Consider the following 23,469-nt stretch of genomic DNA (forward strand, 5'->3'; position numbering starts at 1 on the left):
TTCAGTGGGGTGGCTAGAATGCATGGTTCTGCACACAATGATAATACAAGTTGATGATGCCTAGGAAATGACACAATTCACACACTGGCCATGGATAATTAAGTATTGTGTCTTCCCTTTCTGTGGTTGCAGGGGAGAGGTGGGGAGGAGGGGGTGGGGAGGGGGAAGTGCGAGTAGTGGAAAGGGAGAGAAATAGAGAGGTGCCACCTCCCTGTACGCTAACATTCCTAATGGCCACGGCCTTATTGCTATTGAACACTACCTTTCCCAACGCTCTATGGATTTCAAACCCACAACCTCCTTCTTCATTGAAGGCATTATCTACAGACAAATCTGGGGCACGGCTGTGGACACCTGCATTGCACCATCCTATGCTAACCTTTTCATGGGACATCTAGAGGAATCCTTTCTAAAGACCCAGAATCCTAAACCCCTAATCTGGTTAAGATTCATTGATGACATCTTTGCTATCTGGATCAAAGATGAGGACATCCTATTCACACTCCTCCAGAACCTTAACAACTTCTCCCCCATTTGCTTCATCTGGTCCTACTCAACCCAACAAGCCACCTTCCTGGATGTTGACCTCGACCTTGAAGGTGGCTACATCAGTACCTCCATCCATATCAAACCTACTAATCACCATAAATACCTCCGCTTCGACAGCTGCCACCCATACCATACCAAGAAGTCTGCGCCATACAGCCTAGCCACTCATGGTCATCGCATCTGCAGTGATGAGCAGTCCCTCTCAAAATATACTGAGGGTCTCACTGAAGCCTTCACTGACCATAATTATCCTCCAAACCTTATACAAAAACAAATCTCCCATGCCTTATCTTTCCAGCCTCCCATCAACTCCCAAAGCCCAACTGTCCAGCCACAGAGGAATATTCCCTTCACAACTCAGTACCACCCAGGACTGGGGCAACTGAATTACATTCTCCACCATGGTTTTGATTACTTTTTGTCATGAACTGAAATGAGAAATTTCCTGCCCACTATCCTTCCCACCCCTCCCACAGTGGTATTCCACCGTCCAATGAACCTACACAATATACTCGTCCATTCTTATGCAAGCCCTGCTCCCAATCCCTTACCTCATGGCTCATACCCCTGTAATAGACCTGTCCCATACATCCTTGCACCATCATCCACTCCAGTCCAGCCACAAATATCACCTATCTCATCAAAGGCAGGGCTACCTGTGAAACCAGTCATGTGGTCTACATGATAAGCTGCAACCACTGTGCTGCATTCTATGTAGGCATGACAACCAACAAACTGTCAACATTAATGGCCAACGACAAACTGTAGCTGAGAAGCAAGTGGACCATGCTGTTCCTGAACATTCTGCCAAACATGATATTCTTCGTTTCAATGACAGCTTTGACTCCTTCACAGCCAGTGCCATATGGATCCTTCCCACCGACACCAGCTTTTATGAACTGCACATGTTTTTTGTTGCCATGTTCCACGCCATAACATGTATCATGACTTTTATCCTTGTAACAAATAACTAACTTAATGTCATATTTGCAGACATTAATAAATGGTTCCTAGCCAATGATTTGTCACACTATACAGTTTCTTAATGGTAGGATCATTGTGCAAGAAACATGATGTGATAGTGGGCATAGCAGGAAACAATACTGATAGGGATCAGGGCTTCGAATTTAACAGTACAGATAGTCTGCAAAAATCAACAGACTCCTTTAAATGGGGGGATAGCAAGAATGGTGTCTCACAGGGTTCAATCTTGGGTCCCTTATTGTTCTTAATATACAGGATGATTAAAAAAGAATACCGCACTTTTGAAAATCCGTATGTAATCAGAGAAACATGGATGGAATATTGGTTATTTAAATATGTGAAGAGCACTTAAGAAAGGTGTTTTTTCAGCAGAAAACAAGTTCACAGAGGTTCAATATGACCCCTTCCAGACACCTGATCAACATTAACACAATACTTGAACTTGTTCCATTCTCTCTCTAGTGTCTCCAGCGTAACTGTTTGGGTGGCTGCAGTTATTCCTTCTTTTAGTTCCTCAGTGTTAGCTGGTAGAGGTGGTCAAAACACCATATCTTTAACATACTCTATAGAGGAAAATTACAGGGGCTTCTTGGAGGCTAGTGATGAAGTGCTCTGTCATGAGATGCGTGATGGCTGATTCATTGCTGTGGGTACCTTTTGTTCAAATAGGCACAGTCATCCTTCTGTAATACACTACTGGCTATTAAAATTGCTACACCACAAAGATGACATGCTACAGATGCAAAATTTAACCAATAGGAAGAAGATACTGTGATATGCAAATGATTAGCTTTTCAGAGCATTCACACAAGGTTGACGCCGGTGGCGACACCTATAACTTGCTGACATGAGGAAAGTTTCCAACCGATTTCACATACACAAACAGCAGTTGACTGGCATTCTCTGGTGAAACGTTGTTGCGATGCCTCGTGTAAGGAGGAGAAATGCGTACCGTCATGTTTCTGACTTTGATAAAGTTCGGATTATAGCCTATCGCGATTGCGGTTTATTGTATCGCAACATTGCTTTTGTTGGTCAAGATCCAATTACTGTTAGCAGAATATGGAATCAGTGGGTTCAGGAGGGTAATACGGAATGCTGTACTGGATCACAATAGCTTCGTATCACTAGCAGTCAAGATGACATGCATCTTATCTGCATGGCTGTAATGGATTGTGCAGCCACATCTTGATCCCTGAGTCAACAGTTGGGAACGTTCGCAAGACAACAACCATCTGCACAAACAGTTCGACAATGTTTGCAGCAGCATGGACTATCAGCTCAGAGACCGTGGCTGCGGTTACCCTTAACGCTGCACCACAGACAGGAACACCTGCGATGGTGTACTCAATGACGAACCTGGGTGCACGAATGGCAAAACATCATTTTTTCGGATGAATACAGGTTCTGTTTACAGCATCATGATGGTCACATCCGTGTTTAGCAACATCATGGTGAACGCACATTGGAAGCATGTATTTGTCATTGCCATACTGGTGTATCGCTGGGTGTGATGGTATGGGGTGCCATTGGTTACACTTCTCGGTCACCTCTTGTTCGCATTGTGGCACTTTGAACAGTGGACGTTACATTTCTGATGTGTTACAACCTGTGGCTCTACCCTTCACTTGATCCCTGCAAAACCCTACATTTCAGCAGGATAATGCATGACCACATGTTGCAGGTCCTGTACGGGCCTTTTTGGATACAGAAAATGTTCGACTGCTGCCCTGGCCAGCACGTTCTCCAGATCTCTCACCAATTGAAAACATCTGGTCAATGGTGGTCGAGCAACTGCCTCATCACAATACGCCAGTCGCTACTCTTGATGAACTGTGTATTGTGTTGAAGCTGCATGGGCAGCTATACCTGTACATGCCATCCAAGCTCTGTTTGACTCAATGCGAAGGTTTTATTACGGCCAGAGGTGGTTGTTTTGGATACAGTTTTCTCAGAATCTATGTGCCCAAATTGCGTGAAAATGTAATCACCTGTCAGTTCTAGTATAATATATTTGTCCATTGAATACCTGTTTATCATCTGCCTTTCTTCTTGGTGTAGCAGGTTTAATGGCCTGTAGTGTATGAACTGACTTGGTTCTTCTTTGAACTGAAGGAATAGTGAATTCTGTAACATTTCCAGATACATTTGCCCAATTATCTTTGAAGGGAAAAGGATCAAAAAGTTCTAGGCTGAAATGGTACAGAAAACATTCACCTTAGTTGAATCATATTCATGCTGAATTGTTTCCCGCAGATTCTCAGTACCACCTGCACAGACGTTGTGCAACTGACATTGTGCAGGTTTGAATCCTGCCTTGGACATGGATGTGTGTGATATCCTTAGGTTAGTTAGGTTTAAGTAGTTCTAAGTTCTGGGGGACTGATGACATCAGAAGTTAAATCCCATAGTGCTCAGAGCCATTTTTTTGTTTCATTACTAACCTTTCCCTTAGGACTCTCCAAATGGTTGGTTGTGGAATCTGCATCTCTCTGATAGCTCAGTGGGTGGATTTTCCTGGATTATAAGCAAATGCTTCCTGAATGTGGTCAACATTTTTTTCACTTGTGTGTTACTGTCCGGAATTATCCCCTTTGTACAAACACCTTTCTTTGTGAATTGTTTTTGCCAACATGCAATGCAACACAAATCAGGAGATTGAACACCATATTTGGCTCAAAATGGAAAGCTGAACAACCATTTTTGATTCACTTCTGTCATACTCGATAACACAAAGAACTTTTTGTTGAGCATTCACCATCATTGCACTGACAACAGAAATGGAGGTTGTGTGGCCTACAGTGCTCATAGTGACCAAATGAGCAATCAAGTGAAACTTCAGAGCTTCCTTCGATTGATGGCAGAAAGACTGTAACTCTCCTTTTATTCTTTGCAGAATTCTTGATTTTCAGGGTTGTGATATTCTTTTTGAATCATCCTGAATGTTAATGACTTGCCACTCTGTATTCATGAAGAGGCAAAGCTATTTGTTTTTTCTGATGAGACAACTGTAGCCATCACATCCAACAAACAGGAATTAGCTGAGGAAGTTTGTAATAATGTCTTTCAGAAAATTATTAAGTGGTTGTCTGCAAATGGACTCTTACTAAATTTTGAGAAAACATAGTATATACAGGTCTGTTCAGTAAATGGCTTTGAACATGGTCTGATGCAAAGGCAGAATTTCTGGGTAGGTACATCAATGAGAAATTGATAATCTGCTGAAATGGTTAGGTTCTGCTATGTATGATATGACAGTTAATGTAAAATTTGGTGATAAACATATCAGTGAATTAGTCTACTGTGCCTATTTCCATTCACTGCTTTCATGTGACATCATATTTTGGGGTAATTCATCATTAAGAGAAAATGTATTCATTGCATAAAAATGATGCAGTCAGAATAATAGCTAAAACTCACACAGGATCACTTTGTAGTCATTTCTTTAAGGAACTTGGGATATTCACAGTACCTTTTGAATACATATATTCACTTATGAAATTTGTTATTAATAGCCCACCCCAAGTTAAAAATAATAGCAAAGTGCATAGCTACAACACTAGAAGAAAGTGTGATATTCACTATTCTGGTTATATTTGTCTTTGGCACCAAAAGGGGTGAATTCTGTTGCCACAGAAATCATTGGTCATTTACCAAATAGCTTTAAAAGTTTGACAGATAGCCAAACAGCATTTAAAAACAAATTAAAATAATTTTTGAATGACAGCTCCTACACAATAGATGGATTTTTAGATATGAAGTAGTAAACAGAAAAAAGACACATTCCACATCATTACAAAATGTTGTATTCATGATCTATGGAACAAATTGTAATGGAATGTAATAAGAGGTTTCCCTTTGGTACATGCCTTAAATATGACAACAAGCAGATGGAAGAAGTTGATAGTGTTGAATTCTTGAGATTACAACTTGATACAGTTGCAAATAATGGACTATCAAACTGCTGAAACACATTAAAAAATCTTCATTTGCCCATATTACATAACATGAGTGTTGCATAAAATCTGACTTCTGCATATTTTCAGTGCAGTGATGTGATCAATGTGTGGGAATTGAGATGTTACGTACGGTAATATCGAACCCAACATTAAGTATTTGCTCATTTATAATGAATTAACTTTATTTTGATCATGTCGGTACAAACACATCCACTCAAATACAGAGTTTGGAACACACTGAATCAACAGTTTTCAAAGAAGTTCATTCTCAAAGATGAGGCAGTCGTCTCTCAGTCCATAACCAACACAGAGCCCCCACCGGTAGTGCAGAGCATGGTAAGGATGATGAGAGGCGTGTGTGCACCTGGCCGGCTTATGGCGCAGGTGCACGTGACCGATCGTGTTGTGGCAGGTGTTAGTGCGAGGTGCGATCGGACCATTTCTTGATGGCTTGGTAGGCATGACCAGCGAAGGAAGGAGGCGTGGAAGGTGTCTACACGTTGACCGTGCCCTGCCACTGATGGCGGTAAGTGCAACGTGTCCGGTAACAGTTTGTTATTGGCCATATGACATAAATGAGCAAGCTTGCTGTGGCTTAACGGGTTGCGTAAGAGATGCCGGATGAGCAACACTCATGGTAATGACAGAGTTATAGAGGCACTTGATATTGCAGCAGGGTGGAAAGCAGCAAGCTGTACATGATTGACCTTGGCGGCGGATGACTTCGGTATAGATGGAAGCGTCATCTCAGAGTCCGTGGACAGTGAGTGTGTTACAGCAGTAGATGGCAGGATGTCCCAAGCAGAGTTGACATTGTTGGTGTGTTGATGTGCAAAACAGCCATGATCGAAGGTTGGGTGCATGTCCTTGAGCCCTGTGCATGAGGTGTGGTGACGGTGAGAGGTGGTGGAAGGCAGACATGGTCGACGAAACTGTGGTCGGAGGAGGAAGACAATGAGATGTAATGTGAATGTGAAGAAGTTGAATTGGCGGATGAACTACTGGTCCATGGCAGAGAGGCAACACAGTTTGATGGAACTGGAGCTGTGTGTGTGCTGTCACTGTTGGCACTGCTGTTGAGTCGTAAGGCTGCGAGCTGCTCATGAGAAACTGCTGCATGTTCGTGTATCGGAGCAGAAAGATGCTCTCTTGTCGAAGCAGAAATGGCAGATGTGTTGGTCATACATTGTGGAGGTAGTGAACAGGGCGGCAAAGCAAACAGCACTGGAATGTGGCTGGTTATGCCGTGGTACAGAAACGAAGTGTCTGGAACTATCAAAGAAAGGTGGCAGCGGCATAAATAAGTTGCTTGTATCCCATCAATAATGTAGAATTGCCACTTGAGGCAGCGTGATGATGGCAGTTGTGACATCTGGGACATAGGTCCATGTAGCGTGATCGTCATGGTATTAGTTGTAGCTGGTAGTAACGGCAAAGGATCGTCAGCAGTCGGAGGCGGAACAGTGACAGGAGCATCTCGTTGCATGTCCTGCTCACCCGGTGTTGGCTGCAGCATGTGTAACTGATCTTGCACCAACAAATTGTATGTCACAATTTTCTCACATAGCTGTTGCAGTTGTCCAGGCGAAAATGCATCTCATTGCATGTTGTGCTTGGTTGGTGTCAGTTGCAGCATGGGTAACTGATCTTGTACCAACAAGTTGTATGTCGCAATTAGCTCACATAGCTGTTGCAGATGTTCAGGCGAAAATGTATATCATGAAGCAGTCTGCTGTGTATCACTGAGTAAGATGGGGTCAAAATCAGAATCTGCCTCTATCAAAGGGTAACCTGGTGTACAAGACAAGGTCGGTGGCACAGTATTGACGTAACAGTTCAAGTAGAAGAGATTGTGTGTGCGACCGCGAATGGGAAACTCAGTACTCGTTGTCTGCGGAGTGAGAACACGTTCACTGCTGTATGAAGCATGGATAGGGCTAAAATCGTCTTCTGGGGTGGGTGAACAAGTTGCGAGTGTGATCGAGTAGTGCACGGCCGGGCAGTAAGCATGCATAGTGTCGGCGAGTTGTTGACAAGATGTGGGTTCATTAGATGTGGTGGGATTGTATGTCACGCAGCTGTTTGTTTTGAATGGGATGAGGTCAGTGAGCCAGCAGGCGGTGGCCGTGATGTTGCTGTCGGTAGCAGTCGAGCAGAGTCGGTGCAGCTTGGCTGCTGCGTAGAGGGAGGCGTGTGAACTGGGATTTGCAACATAGTCCCTATTTGTTGGAGTCCATTGTTTGGCATGAGTGTCTGGTTTTGAAGCACTGAACAAAATTAATTCACTGCCCAGAAGTGAAATTACCGACACGATGAGCGTGTTTTGACAGATGACATGTACACCTTGGTCGCATTGTCGATGTGTGAGAAGGTGACTAAAGTTACCAAAAAGCACGATTCACACAAGAGTCGGGAATTTACACACTAATTACACTTCCTGTACACTGCATCCAGTTGTGGCATGATGCAAAGTTGATGGACGTTGAAATCCAACTAAAGGTTGCTGCATTGTTTGTCCATGGTGATGTTCCAGTACACATTTTTGGTGTCGTAAGCAGCGTTTGTGAGCATTGGGTTCACCAGTGTGGGGGTCGAGATGTTACATACGGTAATATTGAACCCAACATGAAGTATTTGCTCATTTATAATGAATTAAGTTTATTTTGATCATGTCGGTACAAACACATCTGCTTGAATACAGAGTTTGGAACACACTGAGATCAACAGTTTTCAAAGAAGTTCATTCTCAAAGATGAAGTGCTCAACTCTTGCAGTTGATAACTCCTACAAATGTAAGTGGGTGTTGTAAAATGAATTTTCCTTTGATGACGCTTAGCAAGAACAGCCTAAGAATTAAGATATGCACTTCAGTTTATTGCATTATTTATATGTTTTGTAACAAAGTTGTTTATAAACTCTTAAATGAAAATATGTTTAAATTTTTTGAGATATTTGACACATAGGAACACCATTACATTTGCATACGTTGACGGCACATTAGCATACCTTTTTCTAAAATATGTGTTGTGTGTTCTTGTTTTATGATGTTTTTTTATATATTGCTGATCTCTTCACTGTGGACCAAAAAGTTAATCTAAACTTATCTGTACATTCTAAGATCCAAATAAATGGTAATTTACATTACAAAAAGTCTTGAACTGCTGAACTAAAATTGGAATTTTACTAGACATAAATAAAGATTTTGAGAATTAACTCAGTTGTAAGAAGGTCTTGGATGGCTTGTTTAACAAGAAAAATTACCGATAGAATCTGATGAAATGGAACTTGAGAATGAGACTTTGTTTATTGTGGACAAATGTTCTACTGACTTATCTACTTAAGCACAACTTATAGCCTGCCCTCACAGTTTTACTTCAATGAGTACCACTTTTGTTATCCACCAAACTTCATTAAACCTATGAGGGCAGGCATTAAAGCTATGAGTTGAGCTTGGATAGTTCAGTCAGTAGAGCATCTGCCAGGAAGGTCTAAATCAATGCATGATCTGCTACACTGTAAAAATTATTTCTAGAAACCTTTGATCACTACAGGTATCATTGAATTTTCGAAATGAAAAACCAAACTCAAGCAATTATCTAGAAGCACTGCCTTATTGTTGATGTTATTTTGATATTCAGTCTGATGACTGGTTTGGTGCAGCTTGTAATACCACAACCCCTTTTTGGGATCCTGTATCCTATTCCAGTCTCATTCCCACTCTCCCGAAGAGCTCATATATATAATATTAGTAATTTACACCAATTTAAACTGTTGCTTTGACTTCGTTTTTTTCTGGTTGTCTGGATTTGAATATAAGGAAGATTTTTTAAGCAGAAAGTTAGAAATTCACACTAATTTAAGCTATTGTTTTGACATTGTTTATGATGTGCCTCACCAGTGTATAGAATGAAGGAAACATGTTGGATTAAAGCCTAAAGTACATTCACAATTTGCACACAATACAAACTACAGGAATGTGGTAGGAATAAAATTGCTGTTGTAATTATGGAGTAATTTACAATTAAAGTTCTGATATTTCTAGTCATTGAGAGACAGCTAAGAACTGTAATTATGACCATATAGAAAATGTAACATTTGCTCATACAAAATGTAACTAATTGAATCTGGGTATTTCATGCAATAAAAGTAATCACTCTGTTCACCTGTAAATGATAGGATAATGCTCCTTTTCATTAATAAAATAATATATGCAAATTAATGAAATACATTGTTGCAATGGTAAAACATGTAATTTATAGTCTTAATTGAAACAGATCCTTTCCTGTCTTTGTATGAAATTATTCAATGTTATTCCATGTAATTTTCTATGAAATTTGGGAAGATGTATGTAAAACTTTAATTGTTAAATAAGCAAATTGAATATGTGACAATAACAGTAACTGTTTAAGATCTCATAAATAGAGGCAATTTGTATGCCACCATAGGCCAGTCTTAGGTCAGTCTTATGTTGGTTTTAAGTCAGTCTTGGACTGAATTTTATTTCAACAGCATGTAGGCAGACTTTGTACATTTGCGCCAAACTTTCAGTATGTGAAATAAAATTTTCTGTGAACAAAAAGTATTGAAACTTACTTCTGCCATTGCATGATTCCTGTGTGGCGATGCAGTAACATCAAGATGAACCTACAGGAGCACAAGAAGCAGCACCCTGGATTACACAAGATACATATTATTTTATTGTTGGAGGATATCTGTAGTAGCCAAGGTATATTAATTATTATTTTTCTTGTGTTAAGCAACGATACACATCCCAAACTTCACCTACAAAAACAATCTTGCCATGCTATATTACAAGCTCTCCATGTTACTCTATCCTGTGCAAACTTCTTCATTTCCATGTAACTACTGTAACCTACATCCATCTGAATCTGCTTATTGTACTCATCTCTTGATCTCCCTTTATGATTTTCACTCCTCATATGTCCTTCTAGAGCTAAATTGGTGATCCATTGATGTCTTGGCGTGTGTCCTATCAACTGGTCACTTCTTTTAGTTAATTTGTCCCACAAATTTCTTGCCTCCCAATTGTACTAGTACCTCTTCATTAGCTATGTGATCTACCCATCTAATCTTCAGCACTCTACTGTAACACTGCATATCAACACCCTCAATTCACTTCTTGTCTGAACTGTTTATCATCTGTGTTTCACTTTCATAAATGGCTGCACTCCAGACAAATATCTCCATAAAAGACTTCCTAACATTTGTGTTTGGTGTTAAAACATTTCTCTTTTTCAGAAATGTTTTTATTCTCATTGTCAGTCTACATTTTATATCCTCCCTAATTTGGCCATCATCAGTTATATTGCTTCCCAGATAGCAAGACTCTTCTGCTACTTTTACTGTCTTATTTATTAATCTGATTATCTCAGCATCACCTGATTTAATTCAACTATATTCCATTAGCCTTGTTTTGCCTTACATGCATCTTATATCCTCCTTTCAAGATGCTGTCCATGCCATTCAACTGCTCTTCCAAGTCCTTTGCTGTCTTTTACAGAAATACAATGTCATTGATGAACATCAAAGTTTTTATTTCTTCCTCCTGAACTTCAATCTTTTTCCAAATTTTTCTTTGTTTTCCTTTACTGCTAGCTCAATGTACAGCTTGAATAACATCAGGGACAGGCTACAACCTGATCTCAGTCCCTTTTCAGCCACTGTTCCTTGACTCTTATAACTGCTGCCTGCTTTCTGTACAAGTTATAAATAGTCTTTTTCTCCCTGTGTTTTATTGCTGCTACCTTCAGAACTTCAATGATGGTATTCCAGTCAACATGGTCCAAAGCTTTCTCCAAGTCTAAAAATGGAATAAATGCAGGTTTGCTTTTCCTTAACCTTTCTTCCAAGATAAGTCAAGTTCAGTGTTGCCTTTCATGTGCTTACATTTCTGTGGAACTCAATTTAGCCTTCCCTAAGGTTTGCCACTACAAGCTTTCCCATTTTCCTGGAAACAATTCATGCCACTATTTAAAACCATCTCTTACTAAATTGTGTTCAGCAATGTTCATGCCTGTGAGCACCTGCTTTGTTCGGAACTGGAATTTTTACATTCTTCTTGAAATCTGATGATAGTTCTCTTATCTCATACATCTTGCACACAAGGTGGAATAGCTTCATCATGGCTGGCTCTTCCAAGGATATCAGCTATTCCAAAGGAATGTTGTCTATTCTAGAAGCCTTGTTTCAACTTAGGTCTTTCAGTCTTCTGTCAAATTCTTCTCACAATATATTACCTCCCATGTCATGTTTATTTACATTCTCTTCCTTTTGTAATATTGCCTTAAAGTTCATCATCCTTGTGTAGGCCCTCTATATACTCCTTTCACCTGTCATCTTTGTCTTCTTTGCGTGGCACTGGTTTTCCATCTGAGCTCTTGATGTTGATGCAGCTGCTTCTCTTTCTTCCAGATTCCATTTTAATTTTCCTGTAGGTTGTATCTGTCTTTCCCCTAGTGAAATATGTCTCTGAGTCTTACATTTGTTCTCTAAGCATTCCTGCTTGGCCATTTTGCACCTCCTGTCCATCTCATTTTTATATAGTTATATTTCCTTTTGCCTGTTCCATTTACTGCATTTTTGTATTTCCAACTTTCATCAATTACATTTAAAGTCTCCTGTGATATCCAAGGATTTCTTCCAGGCCTTGTTTTTTTTACCTATTTGATTCTCGGTTGTCTTCACTATTTCATCTCTCAAAGCTACCCCATTATCTTTTACTGTGTTTCGTTTCCCTTGTTCTAATCAATTGCTGTATAATGCTCCATCTGAAACTCTCAGTAACCTTTTATTCCTTCAACTTATCCAGATCCAGTCTCCTTAATTTCATACCTTTCTTGCAATTGCTTCAGTTTTAATATACATTTCATAATCAGTAAATTGTAGTTAGAGTACAACTGGAAATGTCCTATTACTTAAAATATGGTTCAAAATCTTTATCTAACTTTAATTGTGATGGAGGACTTGAATCTGATAGTTGTAAAAGAAAGATAAGGAAAATTAGTAGGTGCATGTGGACTGGGGGAAAGGAATGAAAGAGGAAACCAGCAAATAGAATTTTGTATAGAACATAATTTAACATTGCATACGTGGAAGATACATGGAGATATGGTAGGTACCATTGTGTAACCTATGTGAAACCTTTTGGTATCTCCACGTCTCTTCCACATATGCAATGTTCCTACATGATTCTTAAATCAAGTGTTAACAATGATTAAATTATGTTCTGTACAAAATTATACTTTCTGGCTTCCTTTTTCACTGCTTTCCCCCAGTCCACATTCACATGCTAATTTTCCTTCTCTTCCTTTTCTGACTGTCAGATTCAAGTCCCCCATCACAATTAAAGTTTTTATTCCCTTAACTATCTGAATTATTTCTTTTGTCTCATCATACAGTTCTTCTGTGTCTTTACTTTCTATGGAGCTAGTTGTTATATAAAATTGAATTCTTGTGATGGGTGTGGTCTTAGTATCTACTTTGGCTGTGATAATGTGTTCACTGTGCTGTTCATAGTAGTCCACCCATATTCCTATTTTCTTATTCACTATTAAATCTACTGCAGCATTACCCCTATTTGGTTTTGTATTTGTAACCCTATATTCACTTGACCAGAAGTCCTCTTCCTCCTGCCACTAAACTTCAATAATTCCCACTGTATCTAATATCAAGCTACCCATTTTCCTTTTTAAATTTTGTAGCCTATCTGCCTGATTAAGGTTTTTTTTCACTCTGATCTGTAGAATGATGGTATTGTTCCTTCTGATGACAATTTCCTACTGACTTGTTTATAATAGACAGTAATATCATACATTCAGAAAAATCTTCAAAAAACAAATATAAATCACCCCTTTCATAGAGCTCTGTAGATGGTGTAGAACTGGTGCAAGGCAGGTACATGACCCTCCACTATTGAGACTCATAACAAGACTGAAATAGTTTGTATGTGCCACTCAGTTGAATGGAATCGGAAAACTTGACAGCAGTTGCTGTCATTAATGAATGGAGATCCAACTCAAGTCCTGCTTTCAAAATGTACTGAGAGTCTCACTGATGCCTTCATTCTCCCAACCTTGTACAAAAACAGATCTGTTATGCCTTCTATCTCTACTCATCCACCACCTCCCAAACTCATCATCTGGCCACAGTGCAACATTGACCTTGTACAAAAACAGATCTGTTATGCCTTCTATCTCTACTCATCCACCACCTCCCAAACTCATCATCTGGCCACAGTGCAACATTGACCTTGAGACTCATTACCTCTAAGGAATAGAGCAAATAAATTACATTCTCTGCCAGTATTTGGACTACCTCTCATCATGCCCTGAAATGAGAAATGTCCTACCTACTATCCTTCCCACCCCTCTCAAGGTGGCATTCCACCACCCACTGAACCTACATAATATCCTCATCCATTCCTTCTCAATCCCTGCTCCCAACGCTTTGCCTCATGGCTTATATACCTGTAATAAATGTATATGGAAGACATGTCACAGACATACGCCCACTGTCTACTCCAGTCCAGTTACAAGTGTCACCTATTCCATAAAAAGCAGGTCTAACTGTGAAAACAGTCATGTGATCTACAAGCTAAGCTGCAAACACTGTGCTGCATTCTATGCAGGTTTGACAACCAACAGGCTGTCTGTCCACATGAAAGGCCACTGACAAACTGTGGCCTAGAAACAGGTGGATTACCCAGCTGCTAAGCATGCTATCAAACATGACCTTCATTTCAATGACTGCTTCACAGTGTGTGCGATTTGGATTCTTCCTACCAACACCAGATTTCCTGATATGCATATCTGGGATGGGACCTTGCTCTCCCAGCAATATATCCTATGTTCCCATAACCCTCCTAGCCTCAACCTTCATTAGTCATTGTCCTTATCCATCTAGCCCTTTCCCTGTACCCATTCCAGCACTACACAGGCCTCTATTCCACCAAGGCACCCACAATCTTTTCACTCCTCTCCTTTTCTGCTAACCCCCCCCCCCCCCCCCCCCCCCCCCCACTTAATGTCTAACCTCCAGACTGCACCAAGCTGCCTTACCCCCTCTCCACATATTCCATGTTTTTGTATCTCCATGCTCGAGCAGGACATCTCTAGGACGACACCAGTTTACTATTGTGACAAAAAATAAAAACACCTACAGCTGTCCTTAAGGTTTTATTTTATTTTGTTGCTACCAGTTTCGACGCTTTATTGCGTCATCTTCATGTGGTTTTAATGCGGTACAGGTTGATATGATACCCATGCAGTTGCCAGCATTACTGGATTCGCGTATAATGTGTCAGCACTCCAATCATCAACTGTCAACTGTGAGTTGACAATTGATGGTGTATGGACACGTCCGTGTCTCACCACTTACTTCTAGTATCAGGTGCAAGCAGTTGACGTCAACAAGTGTATGGGCCTGAAGATGATGTTGTTACAACATTGAAACTAGTTGCCAAAATAAAATCAACACCTTAAATACAGCTGGAGGAATTTCTTAATTTTCAATATAAATTTATACCAGCTGACGTCCCACTGTCCTCCATTTCAACTATGGATGTACGAAGATACTTTTTGATAGTCTTTTTGTTGTGCCTATCTACAACTCAGCATCTCTGCTGTATGGTGAGTAGCAACTACTCTTTTCCTAATACTGTCATACTCTATCCTGGATTTTCCATAGTTAGATTTCAAGTGCATGTTGACATGGGGACTGCATGCAGTGGTATTTGGAGTTTATGTTTTGTGAAAGGCCACTGGTCACAGCAGTACATAGAGTTGCATGTCTTCAATGGATTTAACAACACAGAAACTGAACAGTAGTTGACTGCAGAGATGTAATCAATCCACAAGTCACAATTTTGCTTCTTTTCAAAGGGGCTGGGTGCACCAATGGCCCAAAGAGGTGTTTAACCAGCAGTGTATGGAGGTAGTTCAGGCCAGAGATGGTTCTTTGAAGTATTGAGGTTGTCTTTTGTACTGCCACTTCGGCTCATTCATTCACTTTCCCGTTAATGTGAATCAGGATGTTTCATATTTTCCTCTACATCTTCATCAAATGTGCTCTGTGGACTCTCCTGTTTTCCAGGATAACAACCAACCTTGTTTAAAGTGCTGCAAGGATTTTGTTCCTTGTTTGTTAAACATTCAAGCACTCGATCACACCTAAATTTGGCCACTAAATCAACCATTGTTAATTCAATAGAAAACATCTATGACCATATGAATTAGTAGAAATAATGTTGCACTCAATATTCTGGTAATTTGATAGCTCTACAGGATCTAATCAACAATGAGTGGCTTCAGCTGGATATGGCATACCTGAAGAAACTGTGAACTCTCTTCCTCACTGGACTGAGGACATTATCAAGGCTAGAAATGGTGTTGCACAGTATTAACATGATGTCTCCTGGAGGAGGGAGAAGCAATATTAATTCTTTTGTCCATCGTTCTTACATACCTTGTCTGAAACTGGCAATTCCTAAAATCAAAATGAATCATATGTGTAACATTTTGGACTGAGAAACAAGGAAGTAAGCCAGAGAGTGGGCTGTTTCAGCTCAAGTGGCTACTGCTGTCTACAGCTAGATGTCCACACACAGTGGTGGGCAGGGTTCATCGAACAGCTGAAGTGCAGGCAGTCGGGCAGTCAGGCACTTGGGCAGTAGCATAGATGTTTGTACAGGACCTGGCATGAGAGGCATTGTGACTCACCCATGCACGGAATGTATGCAGTAGGGCCTCCTCATGGGTAGCCTTATCACCTGTGCCTGCCCAAGGAGAACTGAGATGTATCTGCCTTTTATTGAGCAGTGTTGGAACAGTCTGTCATAGAAATATTCTATTAATGTGAGTAGGACCATTGTAAAGAACAGTTCCTGTGTAGCAAATATTTCAAGGGTCATATTTTAAAGGTAGATGAGAAAGTTTCTGCAAGTAATTTAGAAATGAAAGGGAAACGATCCTGTGAAGATAAGATACAGAGGAAATGTAGTGATATCAATAGTTTCTCATGTCTTCATCCGAAATAAAGAATTATCACACCCCTGAACATTAAAGGTTCTTATGGGGAATGATAGAATGTGACATTACATGCTGTGGCTTTTTAAATGTAATGTTCTTACTTTATAATACAGAATTGGAACTGACTATTTTACAAGACAGAGTAAAATGTGCCATTGTTATGTGCTTCTATATGAAAGTAAATCCACACATAACAATTACTACCAGACAGTGTCTCTCCTCAGATGTTGTTGATAAGAAATGAGAAGTTTATGTATTCACCTACTTGTGGCATAATGGTATACTTTGACAATCACATTCTGGATTTCAAAAAGGATATTCTATTGAGACAGCTATTTATACTCTGAATGAGTAAATGGTAAAATAATATTAGTTTGAATCATCTGTGACTGTTGAAGGAATTTGATGACGTCAGTCATAATTATTATAGAATATCTGGTTTAGCATATTTCTTATTTAGCTGATAGACAAAAATCAAACAATGGAAACTCTGGTAGGAATATTAACATTGTGGGAAAAGACAAAATTCTACTTACCGTAAAGAAGACATGACAAGTTGCAGACAGGCATAGTTGAAAGACAGTTACATATAGCTTTTGGCGACAGCCTTCATCAGTAGAAGGGACCAACACATAATTCACACACACAAGCAAGCACACCTCTTGCACACATGACCGCCAACACCAGCGTCTCGGGCTGGAATGCCAAGATGCTTTAGTTGCTGGAGTTGGCGGTCATGTGTACAAGAGGCGTGTGTGTGTGTGTGTGTGTGTGTGTGTGTGTGTGTGTGTGTGTGTGTGTATGTGTAAATCATGTGTGTGTTTCTTTTACTGATGAAGGCTGCGGGCAAAAGCTATATGTGTCTTTCAATTGTACCTGTCTACACTTGTCATGTCTTCTTTACAGTAAGTATCAATCTGTCTCTTCCAACATTGTTGCTCTTATTTAGCTGATATTTGAGAAAAAGGTTCCAGAAAGTTGTGCTAGGGTGCACAAGTAATTCAGGAAAGGCTATCACAAGATTTTCTTAAAGAAAAATTACAATCACATTCTGCAGAGTTCAATCATGGGCCTTTTGGTGCTCTGAGGATACATCAGTGACCAACTATTTTACTTGAATCAGGACGAAAATTATTCCTCCTTCCTGATACCAGAATTTTTGTTAAAACGAGTAGAAAAACATTAACAGAGAAAATACAATAATAAATATTTTTTATTAGTGCTTAAATGGTTTAGCACAAATTGAGTAGCTTTTAATTAAAAAAAAAAAAAAACACATCTCCTCCTGTTTGGTATTGTTAAGAATACTCCACCTCTCATTAATACAATGCGCCAATAATTCTCCTCAAATTTTAGGAAAATAATTGGCATAGCAGGAAAAATAAAACTGTCAAGACTCAGTCCTCAGTCAAAACAACACCTTTTTCTCTTCAAAACTTACCATTTTCTCCTGGTTCTGGAATTGGTCTCTTTTCCTGCAAAAAATGGAAATGGTTCTTTTGTAAACAAGTAATGACCATGATGGGATGATGAAAACAGAATCAGTTATCCAGCAAACAATAAAAATAAACACACTGAAAAAAGTAAATTGTCATTTAATGAATATTTCACTTTTAATTCTATATTATTATTATTATTATTATTATTATTATTATTGTGTCAGCACTCCAATCATCAACTGTCAACTGTGAGTTGACAATTGATGGTGTATGGACACGTCCGTGTCTCACCACTTACTTCTAGTATCAGGTGCAAGCAGTTGACGTCAACAAGTGTATGGGCCTGAAGATGACGTTGTTACAACATTGAAACTAGTTGCCAAAATAAAATCAACACCTTAAATACAGCTGGAGGAATTTCTTAATTTTCAATATAAATTTATACCAGCTGACATCCCACTGTCCTCCATTTCAACTATGGATGTACGAAGATACTTTTTGATAGTCTTTTTGTTGTGCCTATCTACAACTCAGCATCTCTGCTGTATGGTGAGTAGCAACTACTCTTTTCCTAATACTGTCATACTCTATCCTGGATTTTCCATAGTTAGATTTCAAGTGAATGTTGACATGGGGACTGCATGCAGTGGTATTTGGAGTTTATGTTTTGTGAAAGGCCACTGGTCACAGCAGTACATAGAGTTGCATGTCTTCAATGGATTTAACAACACAACAGTAGTTGACTGCAGAGATGTAATCACTCCACAAGTCACAATTTTGCTTCTTTTCAAAGGGGCTGGGTGCACCAATGGCCCAAAGAGGTGTTTTACCAGCAGTGTATGGAGGTAGTTTAGACCAGAGATGGTTCTTTGAAGTATTGAGGTTGTCTTTTGTACTGACACTTCGGCTCATTCATTCACTTTCCCGTTAATGTGAATCAGGATGTTTCATATTTTCCTCTACATCTTCATCAAGTGTGCACTGTGGACTCTCCTGTTTTCCAGGATAACAACCAACCTTGTTTAAAGTGCTGCAAGGATTTTGTTCCTTGTTTGTTAAACATTCAAGCACTCGATCACACCTAAATTTGGCCACTAAATCAACCATTGTTAATTCAACAGAAAACATCTATGACCATAAAAATAAACACAATGAAAAAAGTAAATTGTCATTTAATGAATATTTCACTTTTAATTCTATATTATTATTATTATTATTATTATTATTATTATTATTGTGATGGTTATGGAATTATCAGATGTTTATAGGCAGTCTACTGAATGGTTCAATTTTTTTCCCTGAAGCAAGTGAACACTGGGTTACACAGAAACTGGGTTACACAGAATATCTTGGCATTAAGGACATTAGACACATTTATAATAATAGTGTTCTGCTGATGCAATTTATATACATCTGAACATCAATAATTGTAATTACATATTCATTACTAAATGTCTCAATCATAGCACTCAGTATTGTTAGAATCAGTGAACTATGTTATGTTGGATTATATAGAATGTTGATGAAACCATTGCACCAGAGTGAATAAAATAGTAGGAGTAAAACTGTTATAGTTGAGTGACATAGTTGATCCCTGACAGTTGCTGTGGGCTGGGCACAGTAGCTTCATGGACCAATAAAGTAGTGAGATTTTGTAAATGTCTCTATGGTAATACTTCAACATTGCTACAGCTCGGTAGGTGGCTACTGCATTGGCATGGAGCTGTTAGCACTTCAGCATTGAAAACTGGTGACAACTTTGCCACCTGTCAGAGATCTTGACTATAGAAAGAAATTCCTAATCTGAAGTGAAAGTCCCTAATTTGCATAGCATTTTTATCTGTTGTTACCATAAATCAATTATTTGGAAGAGTTATAGTACCTGGATGAGAGAGTTTTTCTCTTGTGGTATGTTCTGGTATAAGTTTACATTGAAACAGTAAACATGTAGTTACGTGTGAGCAATGAAAACTAGCCTCTATCCTGACAACATGTAGATCACAATTGCCATTTGATAATTACCCTCACATAAATATTATGCATGCAATGATAGATAAACAGCAGATACATAACTGAAGAAACTTCAATTATTTTAAATTAGTAACTTTCCTGCTAACTTTTATCATATGGCATTGTTACACTGGTTGAAAAATGGGTGGTGGAAGGTCAACACTGACTACAGTAAATCATGTAGCCGACAGTTCCACAATTGTGTTTCCCTGTTCTGTACTTTCACTGTTCACAAACCCCCACCCCCCTCCCCAATATTATACAATTATATGGCCACTCATTAATGGATTGCAGGCAACATCAGTATACTACCACAGCAGTTTGCTGTTGAATGCCCATGAGCACTAAAAACCTAACCACACAGTCCACAGTTCTTGCAGAAAAATAAAGTATGTGTGACACTATTTTTCAAATAAATTAAACAGACATTGTCATTAATTGTTCTAACACTTGCCTATTTGTGTTGCACTTATTCCACTGTTAAGTTGATACATTGTTGTTAATCTGACCAACAAATATTTCATGTCTGAAAATTGGCCATGGACAAACTGTCTCAGGACCAAAAATTGGTCCTTTATATATCCTCACAATAATAGGCACTAAAACTATACATTGTTCAATGTTGAAGTTACAGAAATTACAATTAAAACATAACTCTTTCAATTAACTGAATAGATAGAAAAATTCCTTCTTTTAAATAGTTCCTTCTACGACAAACATTAGGCCAAATTATTTGTTTAAATGATGAAATTAACAGATGTACTTATCAAAATAATACTTTTGAAAAATATGGTAATTATTTTGGAATTAATTAACGACTGGCTTTGCTAATATTTTTTTGAATGGAGCCAAATAAATACTTTAATAATCCTAGTAGTTCTTCTTCCAAATGTTTACAATTAGTACAGAATTTATTTTTGTTTATAAGTCAACAATTGAATCTAAATCATGAATTAGTTACTGATTTCATCCTATAATAATCTGTAGCAAAAGATATTAACTAGAAATGGTCAAAATAAATAATGAAATTAAGTTCATACACAAAACTATGCACAAAATTAGACCTGGTGCTATATTACTTAAGACTGAGGGCCAACGTTTTATGGAAATGGAGATTATACTCTTGCATGTTAATGGTAATTTCACAAAAATGAAAATAAAATGAATTTAAGGAGGTAGATGGCAAAACAAGAGAGAAAGTATTTATTTATTTATTTTATTTATCAATCCGTTGACAATAAATTTTATATGGATTTTGTCAAGGGTACATGTAAGCCATTTCAAAGAAATGGGACACAAACAATATACATGTAAAAAAGTACAAAACAAAATAATACAATGAGGTTAATAATAATACAATTAAATTAATATAGCCTATATACATCCCTGCTTGTTATTTTAAATGCATAGTCTGTTTTTCATAAGGCTTTAGTTTTGTCCTCCTTAAATCGCAAGTCCTTATATACACAACACTGCTTAAGTATATATTTACATCAACAACAGCTGTCCTTTAAGTATGTAAATGTAATGAATGATTAGGTACAGATAAAGTATTTTCCATTTTGCCTTTATAAATATCATCAGAAAAAATTTATTGACCTACATGGTCATTTACAGAATAAAAACATTGTCCTACTAGAAATTTTTTAAATTCTATTTCAAATTTGTTATCATCTTCTAACTGCCTGATGTTGACTGACAGTGTGTTGTACAGTTTTGCACCGATATGGCTCACACGCCTTTGTGTATTAGTTCTTTTTGTTCTCTGAGTATGGAGTGCTGAGCTGGGTATTGTAGTTATGAAAGTCGGCATTTGTCTGAAAATCTGCAATGTGGGTCCTGACATATAATACACATTTTTATATGTATAATGATGGTATAGTAAGTATTCTGAGCTTTTTGAATATGGGTTTGCAGTGTGTCTGTGGATGACTGTGAGTTATTATTCGGATGACCCTCTTTTGCAACAGAAAAATTTGTTTTAGGCGCCCTGTTGTGGAACCCCAAAATATTATTCCATATGTGGCAAGAGATTGAAAATAGCCAAAATATGCCATTCTGGCACCCTCTGAGGTACAAAAATTTGCAATAATGTAAAGTGATCCCAGCTTGCTTTGTCATAGTATCTAATTTCAGTGACTCATTTTAGTCACTTTTGTTCCTAGTTCTTTGGCAGTACAGCAAATCCAACTGGAAGTAAAGATTACAGCTAGGAATTTTTAGTCAACAGCTAGTTTAAAGGAGTGAAGATAAAAAAATTCTGAAAAATTTATTTTATCATTCTAAAGCAATATTGCTTCTTTAATAAGACAAACATACTACATTGCACCAAATGTATTTCAAGTAACTCTCTACTAAAAGTAAAACACAGGCCATTTTTTCTTCTTTTCTAAAAATATTTCTGATCTTTTAAATTGAGAATTGCACAGTCTATTCAAGTTTTATACATCTACATTTATACTCTGCAAACAACTCTGAAATGTATGGCAGGTGGTGCATCCCATTGAACCAGTTATTAGAGTTTTTGCCATTACATTCACATATGGAGCACAGAAAGAATGACTCTTTAGCTGCCTACCGCCTGCTGTAATTAATGTAATCTTGCCCTCATGATCTCTATGGAAATGGTATGTAGGGGTTTGTAGTATATTCCTAGAGTAAGCATTTAAAGCTGGTTTTTGGAACTTTATAAGTAGGCTTTCTCAGGATAGGGTTGTATCTATCTTCAAGACTCTGCCAGTTCAGTTTCTTCAGCATTTCTATGACATTCTCATATGGGTTAAAAAAAACTGAAATTTGTGCTGCACATCTCTGTATATGTTCAATGTGCTCCTGTTAGTCCCATCTGGTATAGGTTCTATACAGTCGAACAATATTGTAGGATGCCCAACTTGAGTGATTTCTAAACAGTCTCCTTTGTAGACTGATTGCGTGTCTCCAATATTATACCAATAAACTAAAGTCTGCCACCTGATTGAACTATGACCAAGATTATGTAATCATTCTATTTGATATTCCTTCAAAGAGTTACACTCAGGTATTTGTATGAGAGTAGATTAAAACTGAAGAAACTGCAAGAAGGTGGGAATTTAAGGAGATGAGACATGGATAAACTAAAAGAACCAGAGGTTGTACAGAGTTTCAGGGAGCGTAAGGGAGCAATTGACAGGAATGGGGGAAAGAAATACAGTAGAAGAAGAATGGGTAGCTTTGAGGGATGAAGTATTGAAGGCAGCAGAGGATAAAGTAGGTAAAAAGACGAGGGCTAGTAGAAATCCTTGGGTAACAGAAGAAATATTGAATTTAATTGATGAAAGGAGAAAATATAAAAATACCGTAAATGAAGCAGGCAAAAAGGAATACAGACATCTCAAAAATGAGATCGACAGGAAGTGCAAAATGGCTAATCAGGGATGGCTAGAGGACAAATGTAAGGACGTAGAGGCACATCTCACTAGGGGTAAGATAGATACTGCCTACAGG

General features: G+C 38.5%; 1 protein-coding gene across 2 annotated transcripts in view; it reads right to left on the reverse strand.

Moving 5' to 3' along the window:
- LOC126281974 (sorbitol dehydrogenase-like) overlaps nt 1–23,469 on the reverse strand; it is a 115,940-nt gene that overhangs the window by 67,358 nt on the left and 25,113 nt on the right. For both annotated transcript variants that reach the window (XM_049981351.1, XM_049981350.1), the window contains exon 2: nt 17,979–18,012. Coding sequence is in view for 1 of the 2 variants with exons in the window: in XM_049981350.1 (XP_049837307.1) it covers nt 17,979–18,012 (34 nt within the window). In the remaining variant the exon portion in view is untranslated. The remainder of the gene's footprint in view (nt 1–17,978; nt 18,013–23,469) is intronic.

Source organism: Schistocerca gregaria, chromosome 7, assembly GCF_023897955.1.
Source record: "Schistocerca gregaria isolate iqSchGreg1 chromosome 7, iqSchGreg1.2, whole genome shotgun sequence".
In the NCBI taxonomy this organism is placed as follows: domain Eukaryota; kingdom Metazoa; phylum Arthropoda; class Insecta; order Orthoptera; family Acrididae; genus Schistocerca; species Schistocerca gregaria.